At 37.8% G+C, this 21,237-nt stretch overlaps 1 protein-coding gene across 3 annotated transcripts in view; it reads right to left on the bottom strand.

Moving 5' to 3' along the window:
* Nucleotides 1-2,770: 2,770 nt before the first annotated feature.
* The window catches only part of PDE7A (phosphodiesterase 7A), a 78,846-nt gene continuing 60,379 nt past the window's right edge, over nucleotides 2,771-21,237 (bottom strand). For all 3 annotated transcript variants that reach the window (XM_076329628.1, XM_076329630.1, XM_076329629.1), the window contains 10 exons: nucleotides 17,731-17,882; nucleotides 15,963-16,026; nucleotides 13,544-13,639; nucleotides 10,342-10,442; nucleotides 8,332-8,463; nucleotides 7,910-8,001; nucleotides 7,141-7,285; nucleotides 6,174-6,270; nucleotides 5,081-5,161; nucleotides 2,771-3,735 (listed from right to left, as the gene is read on the bottom strand). In XM_076329628.1, coding sequence (XP_076185743.1) covers nucleotides 3,524-3,735; nucleotides 5,081-5,161; nucleotides 6,174-6,270; nucleotides 7,141-7,285; nucleotides 7,910-8,001; nucleotides 8,332-8,463; nucleotides 10,342-10,442; nucleotides 13,544-13,639; nucleotides 15,963-16,026; nucleotides 17,731-17,882 — 1,172 coding nt within the window. In that variant the 3' untranslated portion in view covers nucleotides 2,771-3,523. The remainder of the gene's footprint in view (nucleotides 3,736-5,080; nucleotides 5,162-6,173; nucleotides 6,271-7,140; nucleotides 7,286-7,909; nucleotides 8,002-8,331; nucleotides 8,464-10,341; nucleotides 10,443-13,543; nucleotides 13,640-15,962; nucleotides 16,027-17,730; nucleotides 17,883-21,237) is intronic.

Genomic DNA, 21,237 nt, shown 5'->3' with positions numbered 1-21,237 from the left:
TTAACCGTCTCTCCATCCCCTTGTACACTGGGTTCCCCTGGCAGTCCCTTGGTGTGGCACAGCCGTCCCCCTCCCAAAGGGCCACAGCTTCAGAACAGCTGGCCCAGAAGACCTCTGCTGAAGTCCTCGTCTTCCTTCAGAGACAAAACCTCTGCCGAAAGTGTTTCAGCTTACTTCATTTGAACTATTATGCAACATGCTGCAACTAGACATTTGCAATAATTATTCAACTGGACTGAGTTACATTAACTGTAAAATTCAGGACATCACATGACCTATTAAACTAGGCTAAAACGTGGGGAAAAAACCACACTAAACATTGACAGTTTGAACTGCTGATGTGAGGTGCAGGTATCCAGCACCCCAGAAATACAAAAACTCGTGGCAACCCTTATTAGTGACGTAAAATTACGGTGAAAGAAATGCCATCTGCACAAGAAAATAAAATCACAAAGCTGCCATCAAATAATTTATTTCATACTTTTCTGCACCTTAATTTGTATCTTTCTACTTGAAATCTTTTATGTGCACAATGCCACTGCCCACAGAAAAACATCTCAAGCGAAGTGCTGGAACTAAGGACATTCACGCACGCGGGGCAGAGACCTTAGACGTCACCCAAGGCCTGTTTGTGTCTATCAGTGCGTGTTAGCGAACAGCATCGCCGTAACAATTTGTGGTGGGGCCCCGGCCTCCACCCCGTAACACGCTTCCGGGCTCAGGTGGGCTGACTGGCTGTTAGCGGTTGTAGCACGTTAGGTACGCTCCTGGCGTGCGTACGCTCTCAGCTTTCACATGAACCATTTAAGCTGTAGGAATGTTGAAGGTGTTTTTTTTTTTTTAAAATCAGTCAAATGTCGGAAGCTTCCAGGTACACTAATAGATGGGATTAGAACCAGCCTTTCTAAATCCAGTCTTGCAGGAAAAGGTAGAAGCCCCTTTCCAGGAAAGGTGGCTCAGAACAAAACTACTCATGTTTTACTCTAACATCTTGACAAGCTGTACTGGTTCCTGTCAGAGCGGATCAATCTTGCCGACAGCAAGATTGCACAAAGTTCAAGAATCACAGGTTGTTTATAGATATTATATTGAAATATTACTATATACGTATTGGTAAGTTCATTAGTTTTCATTTTCATTAAAATGCATATTAAAATATGCTTATAAATAGCCTGTAACAAGTAGCAAAATTTATATTGCTTTTGAGGCCCTGTCTTTAAACCAAGTCACATTTTTTAAAAAAAAAAAAAGTCACAGAAGACATCATCAGACGCTGATTTTAGTGGTTGTTTTGAAAACAGCTGCAGGCTTGGAATATGCTTTATTCAAAAACGTCGAAGAGGAGTCAAGAATTTTCCACGCTTAACCCTACGAATCTGTACGGGCTGCAAGGAAGCTTAGCTGCAGTCTCTCTGTAGTTAAGTTACTCACACACAGCCGTTACCGCTTTGTCCTGGCAGCTCCAGCCACCACTGGCAAGTATCACCCTTTCAACGACAACCTGTTAAAATCAGGCTTTTCTGTTACTGCAAGTTATAACCAAAGCTCGTTATCACATTCGATCCTTCTCTGTTGAAGTCAGACAACAGGAAGAACTTGCACTGACAGCAAAGGAAGGAAGTTCACGCAGGTTCAAAAAAATGGTTTCATTATAAATTTATTTCTTTAAACATGGCCACTTTGAGATTAATGATACTACTTCAGGGAACATGAAAGAATAATAAACAACTTAATTTTGGAAGGGAAACAATCAGGTAAAGGCCAAGCTCCAAGAGGCAATAAATTTTGGCAAATGAGGACTTGTATTTTCAGATCCAAAAGTTGGCTTCGTTTTACAGTGGAAGCTGACTGCAACCTTAGCTACCTTTCCATAACGCTGGACTCGGTCGTAACTTAAATGTACAGGAGCATAATGTGAAAAGATTTTTTTTATTAATTAAAAGTTAACAGCAACAGGCACATATTAAAATGAATATGGCAAAGCCTTTACAAATGGCTTTACGCTGAAGCTCTCTCCCAAAAATGGCTGTTGCAACAAACTGTAAACAGAATTAATAAACAGTCTTTTACAATAATAACAGGGAAATACAAATGAACTAAAAGAAAGCACCAGTTTCTCAAACTAGATTACAGTTGTGCTTACTGTACTTAAAACAATGTAAAACAAATTACAAAAATGGAATGTTTTAAGTTTAAAATTAGTCCTTTAATTTTGTCCTAAAAAACATTTTCTCCTTTTCCCATCAAAAACCCATTAGTGGGTAATGTTTCAGTAGAGGGAGGAATACGTAAACAATGCACTTTTTTTTTTATTATTTTTCAAATCAAAAACAAATTTGGTCACTTAGCTTTGTGCATAGTTTAAGGCATCTGTAGCAATTTGTTACAGTTTCCTCCCCGATGTGGCTGTTCATGAAATTGTCACATTCTGAAAGAATAAATAAAATAAAAAAAAAAAATGTTGCCGTTCAAACCCTTCCCCGTACCCTCCCTCCCGCCCTCCCCTGTCCCAAACATACTCACACACCCACACATACACACACGCTGCAGCGAAAGGGGCATTTGTACCCTTGTTCTGAAGGACACGCTTCCCATCCCACTTTATTTCAGATTGGCAAATACCCTGAGCTGATTATGGTGTTTAGACATTCCACCTTTTTCTTGCATGTGCAGTTCAAGTGTACAATAGTGAAAACAACATGCAATGTTTCCACTGCAGAATCGCAATGCAGTTCGGACGCTTCCCCCCCACCCCCCCTCCCTTCCCTTCCCAAATTCAGAAGTGTTTTCCACCGTTAAAAAATTGCATTCCCATACAGCACTGGAGTAAAGCTTGGCTGTGCTCTATGATGAATGCTCAGTTCCCAGTGCACAAACAAAAATGGCAAATGGGAGGCTTTTCTGGCATCCAAAGAAACAAGAGCTGCAGTCTCAGATTTGATCTTTTTCTTTTAAAAAAGCAAAAAAACCAAGTTAGTGGTTCCTTCACAGCCATGCGCAAAGGTTAAGTCTAGAACCAATAGTTTCAGAGTACATTTGTAAACATCAAGTCTTGCCAGAGGCAGCAGAGGATGGGCACTTCACATTTCCGTATTAAAACAGGGACTGAGTGGAAGGTATGCTTTGAACACATTTATGCAAGTCTTGCTAAATTCCAGGAAAGTGGAACAATCCATCTCAAGTCTTAGATTCGAAGACCGTATTCCAAATGTCACCAAAAAACCAAAACCGTGTGGCACAATGAAGCTTTCGTACTGTTCCTTCAAGGCTCAGTCACTGCTGTGCTTTGCATATTCAAGGTTCCGAACGAAAACCAACTGAGGCGTGTGCATATTGCTCTATGTTCAGATCTTGCAGTTTAAAAAAATTCTGGTTCAAATGGTCTGTGTCAAAGGAAAACTTGGAAATAAATAATGCTGGCATCGTTTTACCATTTTACCACAACCTTGGGCAGGCAAGTATCTCCTTTAATCCAACCGTGCAGATACCAAGAGAAGAGGCAGTTTTGTCATGAAGATTGAGGTCAGGACAATCGAGGTTCCTGAGGTAATATGTCTGAGTCCATTTCCTCAAAAGCGGGGTCAACATCGTCACCACTGCCAGACTGTTCCCTCTGCACTCCCTTCCAGCTAGCCTTGTTTAGTCCCAGGTGGCCAAGCATTGTCTGCGACAGCCTGGTGTTTGAAAACCGGGCCCATTCCCCAAACAGTGGCTCCACTAAGTAGGTCATAAAACCTTTGAAAACAAGCAAACAAACATATCCAAGTGAAAAAAACAGGGGGAAAAAACCACTCAAACTAAATATTTTAAATAAAATTTAGCAAAAAAAAACCAATGCAACAGACTATTCTCCAGTGTGCATTTAAAAATTCATTTCAATATTTCGGGCATCTTTACAAAATAATCTCTCAAAATGTAAAAGATTTTACTGGTCAGTCAAAAGAACAGCATTATATTGGATTACAAATTAACCTCCTTTCTTTCACAACAATGACCAAATAAAGGAAAATATTGGAGAACATGGGGGGAGAATCTAAACATCAGCAGCTACTTTAGAAAACCTAAATTTCTAAGAGACAGATTTTATAACAGATTACCCATAGACACTCTGAACTGTATTACACCGGGGGGGGGGGGGGGGGAACAACAATCTTTTCACAATATTAAGCTGATTAAAAATACTGAAAAATACCAATTGGAGAAATTTTTAAACACAAAGGCCACAGAACATCAACATACAAACATTTATATACACGTCTGTGTGTACGCGCATGTGCGCTTATTTATAGTGTCTATTTCCATGAACCAAAAACTCAGTGGTAAGAATACCAAAATTGAATCTGTCAATTATAGAAATGTATGATTTTCTAACAATCCAAATGAAAACAGTGCAGCTGATTGAACAGATCAGTTTTTGTCTCTAATTTCAAGCACGAAGTCATAATTACGTTTGTCAAATTATTTTCTTCACTACGTTTTTAATTGAGTCCCATTCAATCTACATGAACAACTTCATTAAAACAGTAACTATAAGAAGTCAGCCCTCTTGCTACTTTAAATCCAACTCAAGTTAGCAAAAAAGTAATATAATGGCTATTCACGGTTCTCCATCAAATCTCTGCCCACCACCCTTTTTAAGGCTGCATTTAAAAGGAACGCTAACATTCCAGAGAGCTAAACCCAGAGAGCTGGAACCCTGTTGTGGCAACCTCGCTGTGAAAGGCACCCGAGGACAAGGGAATGAACACTCCTCCTCTTCGCAAACTGGCCACTTCAGGTGAGCAAAGTTCTGGGCAGCAGCACAGGAAAAGTCAGACAGCTGCTTCCCATGCTGTACCTGCTCTGTGAGAAAACACAGGGGCTTCGGTCTCCAGGACTGTCGGTGCAGCACCTTTCGCAAACACTCAATTCAAGGGAGAAACGTTACACAGCAAATTGAAAAAAAGTCCTCTTTGTTACAAAGTGCTGCCGCGCACACACACACAGAGCATCTATGACCTCTAGGAAACGTATCTAAAAGGTACTTTTTTCAAACTGCATCCTGAAAGAAATCTACTAAAATAAATCGAACTGCAGTTACCAATCTGGATGTTGGCAATAGTTTCCGTCTGTCGGTCACAAAGTGGACTCACACCCAAGTGATACTTTTTTTCAATATCTCCTAAAGAAATAAAAGTATAATACAACTATTAAGTCACCAAGTCCAGACCCAAACGGAATCATCAAACACTGATAGAGGCGAGTTGTGCAAGTTGGTTAACAAGGATGGTATCCTGCAGCAGGCTGAATGCCTTTACGTCTCTCCCCCATCTCCCCAAAAAAACCAAGTAGGTCTGTCAGTGAGACTAACAGTACTTTGTATTTTTCATCAATCAATCATTAAAGAAAAAACATCAAATCACAGGTTTCCTGAAGGATTAACACGCTTCCTTGCAAAACCTCCTAGACTGCCATAGAAATGACAAATTAAGCTCCCACCCTTAGCAATACGGAAGAGAACAGCTTAGCCTTCAGAAATGTCTCACTGAAGGCAATTTGTTGTTCTGCTTCCCCATCACCTTTATCTAAGAATAAGCTTCACATGATAAACACCAAATAAAGCACCGTTCCCCATTTAGCATATCCATGCACAAATTAGCATGTCTCAAGTCAGCTAAACTAGCCTTAAGAAAGGAGAAGCACACTTTATTATTAAAACAATAACAATGAAGAAAATTCACTCCATTTGTCAATTAAAAGCTTTATTAACTGCTTACATAAGTAGCCTTAACTGCATGGTAACTAAAAATCTCCTCCTCAGCTCTTACCTGCTTACCAACAGGCCTCACGGCCAAAGCTTAAATATTGAAGATACATGATGAATATTTTAAATAATTTACTGAAACCACTAGGTAAATGTAAAGTGAGCATAATCATTCATCTGAAGCACCTTTCAGGCTGAAGGATCTATTGAACCAGCCATTCTAGATTCAGATTCTAAGCAGATTCTTCGTTGGGTTTTAGTAACACCGACCTTTTGCAAGAAGTACGACCCATGAAAGTAAAAAAATCCCATACTGTACTGTAAATCTCTGTTAGTCCTAAATATAAATCCCTTTATTTGCAAGCAGCCATGACTCATAGTCGCTCTCTCCACAGTATAAATACCAACAGATACTTCTACTCTTACTTGCCTTGATGGAAGAACTCCTCTGTTACTTTTTCACTCCACTGCTTACTCAGCTCCCACGTCCGACACGGATTACAAATATCAGCACACTTCAGAGCCATCTAGTAAGTTAACATATACAGCGTTAGATCACCTCTCCCTCCAACAGAAGCATCTGTAATTATTTACTTCCTGACAGCAGATTATTTTAAGTTTTGTGAATAACAAACCTACCTACCATTTGTGCTTCTCTCTAAAATGATGTTCTATCATCATATTTAAAAAACGTTTCGGGAACTATCGGATCTCATGATCATCTCTGAGTAATATGGAAATTAAGTCAAGTCAAAGTATGTCGGGGGCACGATATTTAGTATATTCACTAGTACAGGAGACAACAAATTCAGAAAAAGAAACATCAAAGTAAGCAAACAGTATTTTCCATTTCTGGCTCTGAAGTTCACATTTTTAATAATTGTTTGCACAGGACTGAACTTATTTGTTTGTCCACTTTCTTTTATAGTCCACAATATGAACCTAATAACAAAAATTTCTATAAACCTAAAGAGACTCTCAAGGCTTTTGTTTTTAAAGCTTGCTAAACCTCTCTCTAGCACAGCTGCAAACTGATTCACAGCAACAGTGCTTTCCTTTCCTGAAATAGATTCTGACAAAGCATTTCACAGTTCTGAGTCTGCACTGGAGTCATCAGAAGAACTAAACCTTGTCTTGGAAACACAACTCTCCTTGGCTTAGCAGCTCTGAGTTATCAGACTTAACCAACACACAACATCACTTGGGAGGACTGCTGGGAGGCGGGGAGACTGAAGTGGAGGGAACAACCTTTTTGTAATGAAACAAAATGACTAAAAAAATATTTCTACTTCATTTTGAAAGTAGGAGATAGTCTGGAAGAAGTAGTATTTAGCATTTTAAGTAAATTATTTTTGACGCTAAAATGATGTGTTCAAAAATATTACCAGAAAGATCACCTGTAAAATGAAGTGACGATGGTTCGCATTCTCTAAACATAGGTCTCCTCTATCCAAATGGGATCGAAACATGGACAGATACTCATTTTGCTGACTGATGTCTGTGGCAAGAATGAGATCACCTATCTGGCTTTCCATCAGCTGTCTGAAATTAGCGATACCAAACATTCAAAAAGCATAACAATTAAGAACAACAGCCATCACTAGATTTACATGTCATGTCTTATATTCATTATTATACAAGATTTATAATCAGCAATTTCACTGAACTATTTCTTGTTTTTTTGTTTTCCCTCTCTGAAAAATCCTACAACATCCATAGAAATACCAGGATGTTTCACTGGCAGCTTTCAGGAAGACTAAAACAGTTTTTAGCTTCCTCCCCCCACCCACTTTTTTTTTTTTTCCTTAAAAATACACAAACTAATTGTTTAAAGCTTATTTCTTGTTAAAGTAGGTGAAGAGGGTCTACTTTAAAGTTGTGGTGGCAGAACGAGAAAAGGCTGCCAAGTTTAATCTAAACAGGTGCTTGACTATATGAACACACTTCTTCAGTGTGCTCGCAGTAAATGTTATTTTCCGAATATCACATTGCACCATGAACTGCTCTACTCCAACAGCATGGTATCCAGGAATTCTTAAAATAGATCGCAACCTACGTTTTGTATTCAGAACTGCCATGCAATAATTTAGCTTGTTTTGCAAGGCTGTCTTAAGTGACAGCTTGCTTACATCTTAAACTAATCCATACTATTTTGTATAAACATACCTGTTTTCTAATGACATATGTGCAAATAAACCAGACTCTCTCAGCAACCCCACTGCTGATCTCCAGTGATGGTTCTCTAATACTGAGGTATTCTGCGAATGAAAAGGGTATTACAGGTATCAATCAATGACTTTTTCTTAAACTGAAGAGCTATATACTAAGAGTGGTACCAGACAGTTTTGTTATGTTTTCGGGGGGGTGTTTTTCTTTCTTCTTTTCTTTTTTTTTTTCCCAAGGAGGTTAAAACTCACAAATCCTGAATACTTTGTTAGCTTGCACTTCTTTTTATCCCAGTGGCATGGAAACAATGTCTGGATTCAAACCTACCACTAGCTAAACACATCACAATTTATACTCCTTTTCTGTACTCCTCAGACATTCTCCAAACCTGGTTTTAACAAAGCAACCGATTTTGTCCTTACCTTATATAAAGTTGCTAAGTAATGGTTTGTTTTAATTAGGAAAGGTTGATTAACGCCTGGGTGATCCAAATCATGTGTGGCAGCTGCTATTAAACTGAGCAGAACATCCCATGGAGTTAAAGATTTGGAAAGCTGTAAGATAATAACCACAAATATATTTCTGTTAGCAATGCAAGTATGCCCTTAGAAAAAGTGCATGAGTGTCACGTTTTTGTTTTTCTTTTTCAGTAATTAAAAGCCAATAGAAACTCAGAGAAAATTTTAATAATGTAAATCTAATATTCCACTGAGTTTTCACAGTATTTCCCCCCAAAAACTACAAAATTTCAACGATGGTTTAAGCATTATTCTTTCTGAATGGGAAGGTTCAATCTTTAAAAATGCTGGCACACAAAATGCTACTTTCTGGCTGGTAATGAAGTACTATTTCTAACCAGATCCTGTAAAAGCAGCAAATTCTTAAAATTAGCTCTCCATCTCATTTACCAAGTCTGTCTGTATGTGTCAATTCTGCTTTAAATGCGGAGTATATTTTAAAAAACAAAAAACTTTCATCTTAAAAGGAAGAAAAATAATGCTCTGGAAGACTTTAGAACTGTTCAGAATGGATTTCTACTCTTGCGCAAAATTATATTTCAAAGTCCACCAGGAAAAGAACCGAAGGAGGAAAATCTGCCAAAAATAAGTATTTTCAGTAAGTATGTGCATGTTGATTAAGTCCATGCAGTTTCATGCTGAGTTATTTTCACTGTTCATAGCTGTTACTACTTCTGGTTGGGAGTCTGGTCTGTGAGTTAAACTCAGTAACAAAGTCTAGCTTGCACTAAAACAGAGAGGACAGTTCTGCGTGCACAAAAGTGAAATGCAGCAAACACCATGCAAGGAAAGAAGTTCATATTCCCTGTTGCATTTGCCATCTATCATGCCTCACATGTTTATAATGTACTTTGGTGCAACAGAACCAGTAGCTTTATATGTTACTAAAAATACAAAGTCTATACTTGTATCCAAAGCATTACAAAACTTCCATCACGAGTATTAAATAAAAAATGCTCAGAGCTTCCAAACTGCATGCCATAAAAAAAGCTCATCATGTATCAGCTCTGATTTGGCTCACTGCACCAACAATTGATCTGAGAGCAGCACTGAGAAACTAAGTGGGAGGAGTGCGCAAAGAGCCTCTGAAAAACGTCCACGGAGCCAGAACTTACTTGTTTTCACCTCAGAAGCAGAGCTATGCTATTCAAGAGAATACCAGATTGGTGATAATCTGCATCAAGCTAGACAACTTCTCACCTGGCTAGAGAGCACTACAGTTTTCAATTTAATACAGAAGGACAGGATTTAGCCCTGAAATTGTCCAAGACATCACTTACAGCAGACTGCCAGCAGTCCAAGTAATAAGAAACAAACACTCAACTAGCTCAGCTCTTTAAGGTCTGTCACGCTGCCCTTTTTTAGAAAGAAAGGCCAAAGAGAACCCTTGATGTCTTGCTATAAGGTGCCTCTAGCAGAAGCATACTATTCATTAACATCAAAGATGAGCAAAGCAAGGTAACAGTAGTTTCTGGAGGAACAACCACCAAACAAAAAAAAAAAAACACCCCAAACCATGAATACACGTTTATTATTGCCAGCTCTAACTCAGGTTGTGATTCTATGTAAATGTCTTGGGGCACGGTGCTATGCTAAACAGCTGCAATCTTAATTCCTTACTCTGGTTCAACATGAAGTCACACAAAAGACAATGCCAGCTCAGAAGAGGGGAAAAAAGAAAAGCGTGCTGCTAAGCATGAACCCACAGCCTCAGCAACACGGAGATTCCTCCCCTGGCTTTTTGTGTTCAAAAAGTGGTTTCTGTTAGGTTTTTGGGTTTGTTTGTTTTTAATAAAAAGTGTGTGCATATACGCATATATGTATAGATGTGCACACAATCTATTTATATGCGCATGCACAAATACATGTATTTCTATATGTACATGTGATGTAAAAGTGAGAACGCTCCCTTACCTTGGGCTCTTTTAAGTAACAGTGCATGGCCTGAGTCACATCAGCAGCATGAACTGCATTATGATAAGGGTTTTGACTGTGATAATCTTCTTGAACCATAACTGCAGGAAAATAACAAATATCCAAATTTAAATAAAATAGCAATTTTTTCAAGTACCATTTTATATGTCCTTGTTAGGCACAGAAATATGCAATATCACAAGTTACATACACATAAAAGCGTCAAAGTCAATAAATCGTCAGTTGAACCAAGACCCAGGTATAAAAGATTTTTATGTGAAGAAACAGTATTTTCTAAAGTAAATCAACTACATGTAAAGTCATCTCAGAGCAAAAATTAAACAACTTGCAATCAATATATAATCTGAGATACTTTGACTTTCAGAACTTCCTAGGAAAGGCTCCCTTTGATAATCTAGCCTGTCTGAATGTTGAGGCAACCTGGAACACAAAATGAAGATGATACTATTTACCAAAGCATCAGGATGACTTCATATCATGCCTTGAAAACAGACAGGATCAGAGGAATTAGGCACTGCTTTCCTGTCATATGAAGTGCTTTTCTTTCCCCTTCAGGAGAGTGGTCATGGGAAGCCACCTCTACATAGTTTAGGCATCTTCTCATACTTGTACTCAGGCAAATTTAAGCCTATATGCAATTTAGAAAAGAATCTCATTTAGATGATGGTCTGACTAACCACTCCTAGATTTAATATTCCCTATTTAACTTCTTCCTTCCTTTCCTCCTCTATCCTCCAACTTCCTGGCTGTCTTTAAACATTATAGGTAGAATACTTTAAAGGACATTCACATTAGCTTGAGTACATAGAGTAAAAGAACTATAATGTTAAAAAGGATGGAGGGGGAGAAGATCTGAAGCCCAGCAATCAAACTATATTCTAACATTTTGCCTGATACGACACGTTAGCTCTTTCAAGCAAACCTCAAAAGAACATCTTCCTGGCTGGCTACTGTCTGTCAGTCCCATTCGAACAAACATGCCCGCAACCTCTTTTCCTACTCAGTTTACAAGCCAGTACCCTCCATGTAATTGTGACTGTAACGTTATAGCATTACTGCCGTGGTATTTGTGAAGAGCTGTGGCTCATGAAAAGTCAAAATACTGTAACCATCGTGTAATCTCAATAGTAGTCAATACATAGCTGACACCTCATATGGAAAATAATGAAAATAAGCATCTTCGGGCTCTATTAACCTGCAGTAGATCTCCCTTTCACCTGTTCCTCACATCCACTGCATGAATGAGGATGTCCTTGGCTTACTCCTCAATTTTTTGTGGCTTCATAGGCTGGTCCAGCTACCTGAAGTCAACAATTTTCTTAACTTACTTACTTTAATAAAGCAGACCTAGGACAATATTTTGATCGTGGTTTGCCAGAACTAGAATGGCACAACAATCCTATGTTTCCAGTAATGTAGTACTTTGGATTTTCTCTCCCCCCCGTTCAGGTCTGGAATAAGAACTTGAAAACACGCAGTAGGAGGAGACAGGTCTCCAAGTAACCTTTGGAAGTCACAGAAAGACTGTGTATGTGTATAAACAAACATTTATACACACACACATACATAGGTGATATATATATACACACACAAAAATAAAATGTTGTGATCCTACTGAGGACTAAAATCAGATTTCTCTCCTTAAAAGGATTCCAGTAAGTTCTCAAATAAAGTGAATTTTATGTGGCACTATGGACCACTTGAGCTGCCCTAGTCTTCTGGAATTTGATCTTCAGATTACTTTGGACTAGGGTATGAGAGGTAGCAAAAGCAAAGAATGAACTGGGTTCATCCTAAGAAGCTGTATTCGGAAGAAGGTTCCTTGACTGGACAGATAGGCTAGGACAGATCTAAGAAATGGTTTTCTTACTGCTATTAAGTAGAAGGCATTAACAAAAAGGGAAAAGTTGCGAATTTCAAAGCTAGAACAAAATTTTGCCTTCTTCCAAGTCTAATCTCATTTTAGTGACTTATGGCTTTGAGTAGTCATACGTAGTTAAGACTATTGTTGTCTTTTGATAACCATTTAACTAATCCAGTCATTCCTAACTGGTCTTTCATTTCAAGTACTAACCAGGAAATAAGCAAGATGAGAAAGACAAAACACACTCAGTTACAACTTGAGAAGCCTAAGACCAGATTTCTATAATCATTTTCTTCACATTCCAATATATCAGTCAAGGTCAGCTGATCTACTTTTTTGAAACTGAAAGGAATTGTGTCCACTTTAAAACAACATGAAATGCAAGACAGAACTGAAATTTTTTAAAGCTGAAAGAGAACTAAATGATGAAAACAAAAACATTCCCTTATTTGAAAGGGGAGAAAAGCCTTCCAAATGTGATTTCTTGTCTGTTAAATGACAAGCTTTGTAACCACAAAATTGTTTTCTTTGAAACTGTGAAAGCCTGCTAAAAGGGACCAGAAACTTGTTTCTCCTGCTTAGTTAAAAAAAGGCATCCCACTCCACAAAATTAAATAAAAGGTACTGTCACAGAACCACCAAAGGAAGAAAGTCTCACACCAGCGTCTGTGTCTGTGGTATGGGGATGCAGAAAGACAGCTCTTTCAGCTGTCAAGTTTGGTTTGAATGTTCTACATCACATTTACAATTATTTCTGTTGAAGCATTCCACTGCTGCAGGCCCAAACATTCGAGTAAAATTGTCTTGCGCTCTGTCTATGGAGAAAGTATGCCCACACAGTACAGTGCTTATTTGTAGGAGAGTTTGAGCAAGCAAGAGATAGCATCAAATTGGCACCATTCAATACGGCCAAGCTGGCATGTTCAATACAGTTAGGGAACTATATCATGAACTTCAGAAATTAAGATTAAGAGAGAACTGAAAATCAAAACAAAAAAAGGAGCTGTCTAGCCTTTCCCAATAAAAATGTCACACAATGTCATATATATGCCTGATTATTTAGATTTAATAAGTATAATACAGCATCTGCTACAAAACTACTAAACTTGGTAATACTTCCTTAGATTTGACATGGAGATTTCTATACTCATAGAAACTTTGAGAGATTGTCTCAATCAGTGTAATTTAAATCACTGCACAATCTGGACTGCATCAGTATTCTTCAAACCTTATTGCTAAACTATAACCAGCACTTCAGTTAAGGTATAAAAATGCGGATAAACAGCAATATTCATCATAATAAAAAGCTGTATTTACCCAAAAATCTACGAAGTTTCATCGTATCTAACTGGAAGTGTTCAATTAGTCCATGAAGATTAAACAGATGAAAGGTTAAGCTGACTAGACTGTTTCCTAAAAATAAGATGAAAATACTAATTCATTGGAAGCCATGAAATCAGTGACTCTTTCATAAGAAATGTAGAATTTCAAACAAATTGGTCACAAAAATTACACAAGCAAATGTCTCTACACCAATTTATGATAAATATTTAAATCCTACTGCATGACGAGATTCCATTAGCTATCTCCTCTAGTAATCACCAGTGTTTTTGCATAATCATAATGCATTCACCAATTGTCCACTGTCAACTGATAAGAGGAAAATGTTACTGAACATTAAAAAAGCAACAGGTTTCAATGTGCAAAACCTGTTACAACAGTATTCAACTTTGTGTTATGTTACATCATGATTTTTATAAACAGACATACAGTTTAAAACCGAATACAAAAATAACCAGGCGAAGGAAAAAGCTAACCAACACTATCAATTAGTGTACATTGTACATATGCTATCTCTCATTTTCATCATGTGTTTTGCTAAACTACTCCTTATTTCACACAGAACTAAAAGAAAAAGTTTTAAGTTTCTCTAGGAAACGTATACTCTTACAAGCTTACAATATACTTCACCTACTCATAGCTATAATATTACAATCACTTGCAGTGGTAAAACAAGTAAAACTGTAAGAGACAGAGAAATAGCTTGCTTATTTACTCTGCAAACAATATGTAGTGGCAGATAACTCAGTTTTGGTACATTGACAATCTTCATCTAGCAGGAATTAACCTAGCACAGACAGAAACTGAGGTACAAAAGGACAAAAATTTTTGCTAAGTCTCGCTTATTGTACTTGCATGCTTGAAGTACTTGCGTGCGCACACCACTTTCTCACAATAAGATACACAATTCTTTGAACAACATTTACTGAGTAGCTTGTTTCTTACAGGCTCGTCCAGAGCAGTTCATCAAGCAGAGTTTTATATACAGCATTCTCCCCTTACAAACTTTCAAGAACAAGACTGCCTGTTCAACATGTCCTCCTAAAATGACTAAATTAGGATGCAAAGAGGATGGTATAGAAAGGCTTCCACAATAGAAGCTGCACTGGTAGTATCAAAAATGTATTTGAAAAAAGCATATTTAAAAGGTAGAGAAGGCCTCATATAAAAAGGATGATTTCAGATTACTCCTGTCTGACAAACTAATCTGATATAAGCTATGCTTACAAACAGGTTAACTTGCACACATAGCTTTTTTTCATTGTTAACTAGTCTCAAGTTTATATAGATAGATAAACATTCTATTTGTAAAAATCCTCACTGTTTTCATTTTTTATATCCATTTCTGTATTAAATCAAACTGTGAGGATACTACTTTTGCACTAGATTAAACCAAGCATCCCTTCAAGAAAACAGGAGAGAAAGTTATCTTTTAGTGCCGTATTTTCCTTTCCGAACTTCATTTCTGTTTCTTTCTGCCAACTTTAAACACTATGACTGCATCTCTGCTACCAACTCCATTTGACTGATGTAAAACCTGCAAGAGCTGCCCTCCATTCGCTTCCCACGCTGGCACAAATGTTGCTGTGGCGCTGGACTCGCTCATCTCCTCCTTCCATTCTATTCAAAACTCAGCTTCCATTGCTGTGATTATAATACAAAACTTCACCGTACCCAGTGCAGCAGCCCTCCCTCTTCCTTTCCAGCACATTTACAGATCTCTTTTCTAACTGTCCATAACTTAAACAATACTTTGATTATTTTTTTTTTTAAACCAACTACTTCTGTAGTTCCTACCACTATTTGTAATGGGTGCACTAAACTAACCATAATATTCTCTTCCTTTTTGTATTTTGTGCAAGCTATGCGTACAGCAGCTTCTGTCTGCTCAACTCCTAATTCTCTAGGTATTATATGCCATAATTATAATACATTCATACCAACATGCCTTCTTGTTGTAATGTAAAGTAATAGAACTATTCTATCTAACATTAAATTTATCAGAAAAATACTTGTTCAATATAAATGACCTTTTGGACACAACCATATAAGTTACCAGCATTCCATAATTAAAAAAAAAGACTAAGTTCGCAAAACTATTTGTTAATTTATATCAAATTACTACTTCAAATTACTAAGAGAGAACAGCAACCTACAAAGTACAAGAAGGGCCTCTTCCACAAATCAATTATTATTATCAGTACTGACAGTAACGGTATTTTAACAGAGTGACCAGGCAAACTAGGATTTAGATTAAAGACTATTAAATCAAAAAGTACTACTCGATAAAATTTGTGCTTTTTAGCGAACAAGCAATCATATACCACAACATAAGAGCAATAGTTAAGTTATGCTAAGAGATAAAACACAAATGAAATAGGAAAAGTAAACTCACCATTTGTCAGTCTATCAAAAAGAAAAATATCAAAATTCCAATTTCCAACCTTCTCCAGCATACACTGAAAGAAAACACAAAAGCTGTCACTTTTTTCTCAGTATATGCCTATCTTCCCATAGCCCAGAGGAGTATTTAAGATTTCAGAGACTGATGCAAGTCTTAGGATTTCTATATACAAAAAATAGTATTAAAATAATAATTAAATTTGTCTGATAACTGGAAAACTTTAAAATACATGTTGCAAATTGAAAAACTGAAATACAAGTGTCTTGACAGTACTGGTTTGAGATTTTCCCTTCATCCTTGAGTCAATTTCTTAAAAGAAATACAATTTAAAACAATTAGGTTAAAAACAGAAACCATATGACAGAATAACTCTGTGTTCAGACTTCTTCCACTTTTAATTTTTGCAATGAGCTAGTAGTTAATCTCTGTGTAGTCCTCCACCTCAGTTTCTGTTTCCCTTGTTGTTTAGAGAAGAGAAATAATATCTAGATGCTTTACCAGACGTATGAGCCAAGCTTTTAATTTCTTTTTTAAGAAACTGGCTTTTGACTTTCCACCTCACTGAGCTAGCACTCCTTCACAGCTGCTCCACATGAACTGTTCTTCCAGCAACAGGGATGAACAAGAACAGCAAACAGCACTCGAGGCCTCACCAGAGTTCAGCAGTCACAATCCTTGCTTCCCCTACCTCTATCAGAAATACCTGCCCAGCACGTTTTACAAGGGATACTTGCCTTCTCCTATTCTCATTAGATTGGTAGAGCTGTTTCGTGATCCAATTACTACGTTCTAGCTTTTCTCCACCAGTCACTAAAACTCAGCTGCCAGAAGAAACAAACAGCATTAACAAGATCTTTCTGCTGTTTAATTAAATGTACATTTTTTAAAAATCCATCCTCCAGGTTATCAGGTTCTTCCTACTCTGCAGCCTGATTGTGTGTCATACGGATACATTGCATTATAAGCATACTCCTTTTCTGCGTCAAGGTTATGAACAAGAAGCTTTACACACAATCATTAAGATGACACAGCCTTTGGAATCTTGAACACAACCTGTAAACTTTGCCTGCTCAGTCCCCTTCAGCTCTATCCATTCTCTGTCCCCAATTCACTAGCCCTTCATCCAACTATTCTTTTAGTACTGCCCATCTTCCCAGTTTGCTTTACTGCAGTGTGGGTATATTAGAGCTATCACACTTTTCTTTTCTAGAAGAATTGCCTACCAAAGAAAAAGTCAGTTTGGCATAATAATCTTCTGATAAATCCATTTATGCATTTTATTGAGTATTCAGTAGTAGTCACTCTTCCAGATGTTCAGTAATGAGGCTAGACTAAAAAGGAAAGGTGGAGGGGTGGGGGGGGGGGGTGGAGGGGTAATAGTTGTCCAAATTGCTCCATTACATTTCTTAAATAGTTACATTTTTCTTTCTTCACTTTCTTCAGTTATTACAGTGCATCCTCCATTCACTAGAGTTATTAAAAAAACTGCTAGCCATATAAGCTCTAAAAATCATCCCAGTAAACTTGTGGGAGGTGAAGGAGTTTGTCAGAAACCAGGTAATTTTGGCTGGACTTATATTAAGATATAGACAAATATATATACACACACACACAAACACACACACACACAGATATAAAAAATACATGCTTAAAATTTGTATTTGGCTGCACTATCGCTTAATATAAGATACAGTTATATACTAGCGAACATTTTTAAAAGCATAATTTAAAAAAAAAAAAAAATCATCAAGCAACCAACCTTTGCTTGTCCATTATAGTCATCATCTAAAATGTTTGAAGAATTTGAAACAGTGATACCACGGAAAAAACGGGAAGATCTCAGGTATCGCTGGAAACTAAGCAACCTTCTCACATTTCTCGCAGACACAGACACCTCGATTTCAGAATTTGCTACAAAAAACAAGACAATAAATACTCTCTAATAAACCTTTACAAAAAAAAAAAAGACTGTTCAGGGAAGTTTGGTACAACAAAGGCACTGCAATTTTTATTTTTATTGATGTATCAAATGTTTCAGTCACAGAGATTTTTATTAATAAGAAGTACAGAGCCATGGCTTAGAAAAGAAAGTTTTCTATGTAAGCATCCTGTAAAGAAAAACAAATATTTAAAAATCATAGCTGAAACTTATCTTTTTAAGGAACTCTGTTATTGAAAGGACAGAAATACTATGGAACTTGTGTAAAAACACACACAGTATTCCAAACAAGTTCTTTTTGGAAAACTGCGCTCATGTATACACATCCGATCCATGTCCCTAACAAATCATGTAAGAGATGTTACATCAGCAAGAGAATATCAGTAATTGTGTGTTAATACAGGAGTTACAGGTAGGTTTTGAGCACATACAAATAACTTTTACACGGATTTTAAAACTCAGAAATTCTCTTAACTTTACTGGCAAAGTTTTAAACACACTGAAGTGATTTTGGTGCTTTTACAGATAATTATGCTCAGAACCTCTCCTCTGCCAAACAAGTACCACATTTACTTTCACAGCATATGTAATTCCATTTCCCAGTGCAGTGAAAAGACTACAGAAAACTGTTTTAGCCTGTTTGCAAAGATTAATCCAAATATTTTCCTTTACTCTTATTAGGTTAAAAATGACTGATGCTAGCTTATGTTCAATTCCACTTGATCCAAAAATGCAGATCCTCAAAACCAACATGAGCCCAACTTTGTAGTATAGACCTCTTGCCCTTACAAGAACAAGGCATATTAGAAATTGGTGAAGTAAGCTGTTACAATTTTTGTTCTTAAAGTCAGTCTAAAATATTGTACAGGGGAAGGTGTGGCCTTATTAACAACCTCAATTAAAAACCTCAGTGATTTCTAGTGAAAGCAGTTTAATTCTACGTAAGATAAATCTTTAGCCATATAAATTCTTCTCCCTGCAAAAGTTCCAACGTACCTTCTGTTCTACATTAACTTATTAATATGTTAATTTCCAATCTACACTAATAAGATGCCTCTGAACAGAATTGACAATTGCACGAACATACAATACCTAATCAAATGCAGCAGCATTTCACATCAACAGTCTGCGCTAACAGAGACTAAATTGACAAGACTGGAATATTCTTTCACACATGCCTGAAACACTTCATCAAGGTACTGAAGTTCCCATCAGTTTCAAAGGGCTAACACAGATAACTTCACATGAGATACCTTTCTTCAGGTCATCACAATTAAGGCCAAGGGCGTTTCCTCTGGAGACACTGGTACATATGTGTATCTCTCTCTCTCCCAGTTACGTAAGCAGGTGTACTATATATGATAAAGATTGCTTATAAAGCAACATTCACACATACAGCAGGCAAATAAATTCTGTCATGCTGCATTACTCTACTAATATTTCTAATCACATTTGTTAACATGAGGTTACAGTCTGAGCACTGCCAGCCTGCAGAATAGAGAAGCAGGGAGCGATACAGCTGTTCCTGTTAACAGAGCATAGGTTTCAGGTAAGAAGTCATCGTCGTTCCCCCGCATCTTGATCCAGTCCCTTAAAATCCTCCTTTCAGAACAGAAGTCATTAGGTTTGAAATAAAATAATATAAAATGGGTATATTTAGGTCATAAAATGATCCAAAATGTCCACAAAGTCACTACAAAATCCAGGAACTTCACTAAATCTCAGTAAAATGAAATATTTTAAGTAGGAGAAATCGGCACTCTTCTGGAAGTACAGATAGTTTTCTTGATCATAAGTAGTCTTTTACAGATCAATAGTTAACAAAAACCTACTTTTGTTGTTACGCTACAAAAAAGTCTCACTGTCACAGATGCCACCCATTAATCTTTAGCAGAACAGTATGATGTAGGTAAAACAAGCAAACCAACAGCTTTTGTCAGCAAAGCGCACAACACCACAGAACTGCGATAATAGTATATTAGTATAGGCCTGCGTTCAACCTATATTTGTGTTCAAAAGTCATCTGGGGGGAGTTGCACATGTTTTTGCTTCAGTATTTTTTCTGATGATGGTGTGGGTACAGAGGCAAATGAATTACTCAGTTTTCTGTGAAGCTGAAGAGTCATTACTCTTTATTTTGCAATATGCTATTGAGACATTCATCTTTAAAATATTCTTAAACTCTCTAAATTATCATCAGTTTGTATAGTTCGTAAACCACTGCTCTTACACATTAATCCTACTCCCCCCCCTTATTTTAAAAAAAAAGTAAAGAAGAAAAAAAGAAAGAGAAAAGAGCACTGCTCCAGCTGATGTAATTCAAACAAACAAGAAAGCCTACTTCATTCCAGCTTTCTTGGCAGCAGTGCTGCTATTACAGAATCACAGAACAGCTGAGGTAGGAAAGGACCTCTGGAGGTCATAGACCACATCACCCAGGACCACGTCCAGATGGCTTTTGAATATCTCCAAGGATGGAGACTCCACAACCTCTCTGGGCAACCTGTGCCACTGCTCGGTCACCCTCACACAGAAAAAGCATTTCCCGATGTTCAGAGGGAACCTCCCATGTTTCAGTTTGTGCCGTTGCCTCTGGTCCTGTCACTGGGCACCACTGGAAAGAGCCTGGTTCCGTCCTCTTTGCACCCTCCCTTCAGATGTTTATATACATTGATAAGATCTCCCCTGAGCCTTCTCATCTCCAGGCTGAACAGTCCCAGCTCTCTCAGCCTTTCCTCATCAGCCCCTTAATCGTCTTCCTGACCCTTTCTTGGACTCTCCCTAGCACGTCCATCTCTTGTGTTACTGGGGAGCCCAGACCTGGACACAGTACTCAAGGTGTTGCCTCACTAGTGCTGAGTAGAGTGACAGGATCACCTCCCTCGACCTGCTGGTAATGGTCCTCCTAATGCAGCCCAGGATACCATTAGCCGCCTTTGCTGCAAGGGCACATTGCTGGCTAATGTTGAACTTCATGTCCACCACGACCCCCAGGTCTTCTTCTGCCAAGCTGCTTTCCAGATGGTCAGCCCCCAGCCTGTGCTGGTGCCTGAGGTTGTTCCTCCCCAGGGGCAGGGCTTTGCGCTTCCCTTTGAACTACTATTTATTCCACATGTATAGCCCAAGTTAGGTAATAACAGCTTGACCAAACATCCTATCATTTAGATTAGAATGATTAGAATAACTTCCAAATGAGAAACGAGATTTTGAGCCCTTCCAGCCCTCTGCAGTTCCAGAACACCTAACTCAGGGGGACTACCCCAACCCATAAAGTAAATTGCTCTCTATAACAGCTAAACATTTGCTAAACATTCAGAATAGGTGAGT

The sequence above is a fragment of the Aptenodytes patagonicus genome, chromosome 2, assembly GCF_965638725.1.
Source record: "Aptenodytes patagonicus chromosome 2, bAptPat1.pri.cur, whole genome shotgun sequence".
In the NCBI taxonomy this organism is placed as follows: Eukaryota; Metazoa; Chordata; class Aves; order Sphenisciformes; family Spheniscidae; genus Aptenodytes; species Aptenodytes patagonicus.
Note: the sequence above shows the minus strand (reverse complement) of the source record. Positions and strands in the feature narration are given on the sequence as shown.